This window comes from Stegastes partitus, unplaced genomic scaffold (assembly GCF_000690725.1).
Source record: "Stegastes partitus isolate 25-593 unplaced genomic scaffold, Stegastes_partitus-1.0.2 Scaffold1460, whole genome shotgun sequence".
Lineage (NCBI taxonomy): Eukaryota > Metazoa > Chordata > Actinopteri > Pomacentridae > Stegastes > Stegastes partitus.
The window spans coordinates 377-3,086 of NW_007579191.1; the positions used below are offsets into that span (position 1 = coordinate 377).

Here is a 2,710-nt window from a genome sequence, read left to right on the forward strand (position 1 = left end):
ACCCCGGAGACGTGTGGAGAAAGAGGACGAAGGTGTTGTGTACTCGTCCATCAAATGTACCAGTGGCAGCAGGTGAGCAGCTCTTCCAACTACGTGTTTGAAATGACTTAGCTTTTAGTCAAACAGTGTGTTAGTGTTGCACACGCTTGTTGTCTTTCTGCCTGTTTTATAATTTACTGATGACTCCGAGATGCCATTTAATGTCTATAATATGCTCACCTGGTTGTTTTATTTCCTTCTCTGAACCAGAGGTCAAGAAACCGGAGAAGATCCTGCTGCTTTGTACAGCACAGTCCAGAAAACCCACTGAGAACAAAGGAAACCTCCGGCCTGGTATTTAGAATAGTTTGTTTATTGAAGCAGCTAAGCGGTGATTTCACATGATGCTGAGGCCGACCAGTCTGAGAATGAAACATTTTAAGCAAAAATGTAAATAAAAGTTCAAAGTTTTTTGTTTCCAGGTAAATAATTGTCATTCCTAAAAATGTCTTAGATGTCAGAGAATGTCTTTAAATAAGTTTTTTAAAAATTGACAGATTAATATTATGAATAACAATTTGTACTTCCTTCACATTTATTGAACTCTGAACTTCACACACTCTTTTCTACTTGTTTTCCTCCAGCATACTGTCTAACATGCACATCAGACTGTTTTGCTGTGTATTAATAATCCTTCTATAAAATATGTAGCACCAATGTGGGAGCTGTTCAGAGCGCTTTGACTACTTTTTGCTGTCAGTGGTTTGAGTTCTTCCTCTTTCTTATCATAGATTCACAGCAGCAGCAGAAAGAAAAAAACATTTTGTGGGGTTTTTTTTTTATAACTGGCTACACTCAGTTCTCATTTTTACAACGAAAACACCAAATATAGTTTGGAGGGGAAAAAAAAAAGTCCCTACTGCATACAGTGGGTTAAAATGACACAGGAAAGCCATTGTGTGTGCCATTGCTGCTCAGACTCTTCTACAGCCTGCAGCCGTTCACCGACAAATCCTTCGCAGCATCAGTAAGACTCTGACATTTGGCCTGCAGACTGGGACTGCTGGAGCACTCTGCAGGCGAGGGCCAGCGCTCCACCCAGGTGTCCTTCCCCAACATATAGATGAACCTGAAAAAATGGAAAAACAAGGACTGAGTGAGGTTGAGGCTGTATTTCAAGACATCAGAGCACTGATAGAGCATGTTGCCTAAAGTTAGATGTGGTCCCTTTATTTAGCTTTTTGGGGGGCAGCAGAAACAATATGTGAGCTCATGACAGTGTTACGGCAGATTTGTGTTGTTTTCTGTGGGAGAGGGAGACGTCTTCTTGTCCCACATCTTTGCTTTCACTCATGAGCAGCCCAGGAGCATCACTGTTGGGACACTGGGAGGCTGAGGATTGAGGCGGTACTTAAGCACCGTCATCCTGCTGGCGGGGAGTCAGCTTTCATGTCAGCAGAGCCTCGTTGTCCCTGAAATCATCTTTTGTCCTTTCTGAGAATGATTGTTATAGATTCTTTGTTAGAATTTGGATTGGTTGTGTCAGAACTCGGATTTTGAAGCACTCGTTATTTGGTTCATTTAATATTAAATTGTAAATGTTTTGCTTTTAGTTAGAAGCAGTGGGGGTGGGCTGCCGTCTTTCTTTAAAACTTGTTTCTCTTGTTTTGCTTAATCTAGGGAGGCAGGTTTAGCAAATGTAGTTTTGTTTATTTATGTTTCTTCCAGAGTTTAGTTCAGCTTCGGGGGTCTAGATAGTTTGTTTTGTTTGTTGTGTTGGCATTAGTCCACCTTGAAGCCGGGCTTCTGTTGTTCTTTTGGTTTACTTGTAAGTACCATTTTGAACTGTGTAAAAGTAATAATAGCAATAAACAGCCTGTTTTTATACCTGCTCCTCCTTCACCTTTCTTTTATGTTGTGCCTCTGCACCCTGAGACCGGGGACATGACAACAGACAGACAAGTTGATAGAAACAACTTATTAGAGACTGCTCCTTATTTACGGATGCAGCAGTTACGATTCAATGCTATCATGTGTTTGGGATCATGTTTCTGGTCATCTGTGCACTTCTTTTGTTGTTATTATTAATATTGTCATTGTAATATCTTATTCCTTATTTTCTATAGCTTATATATATATATATATTTGTTCTATATATTCCCGTTCTTATATTCTATATTTGCACTATTCTCTTTTTATGTGTATTTTTGTACTTGTGTTTGCACTATTTCTTATATGTACATTGTTCTTCTATTGTGTGTGTATTTCTGTGTGTACTGCTGCTGACAACACTGTGAATTTCTTCAGTGTGAGATAAATAAAGGCATATCTTATCTTATCTTACATGTGAGTGTGATTGTGGTCTGTAGCAACCACTGAATGGAACATCTGGCTTTTTCACTGCCTCATGCTGCACTGTGTTCCCTGGATAGAAGCAGGAGGGTGACTGTGGGCTTTTAGAGCTTCTTTACTGAACAGCTGTGGCTGAAAGGATGCCACCAACGTTAGCTTGTCATTAAGCTCTGAGCTGCAGATTTGGCAGATGTTTGTCCCTCAGAGCGACTCTTTAACAATGTTTTCAGTTCAGATATTTTAAAATAAAAACATACTCTATTTAAAGTAAAACACAGATTTTTTTTTCTTGTTTCCGTTAACTTAGTTAACATTGTCTACTTGTGAAAACCAGGCTTTTGTAGAGGACAAGTGTGCAGGATTTAGCAGCATCTAGTGG

At 39.6% G+C, this 2,710-nt stretch overlaps 1 protein-coding gene across 1 annotated transcript in view; it reads right to left on the reverse strand.

The window, feature by feature from the left end:
• Positions 1-336: 336 nt before the first annotated feature.
• Positions 337-2,710, reverse strand: part of c3b.2 (complement component c3b, tandem duplicate 2) — a 33,256-nt gene continuing 30,882 nt past the window's right edge. Inside the window, exon 44 of the mRNA XM_008299779.1 lies at positions 337-1,108. Within this exon, the coding sequence (XP_008298001.1) occupies positions 964-1,108 (145 nt within the window). The 3' untranslated portion in view covers positions 337-963. The remainder of the gene's footprint in view (positions 1,109-2,710) is intronic.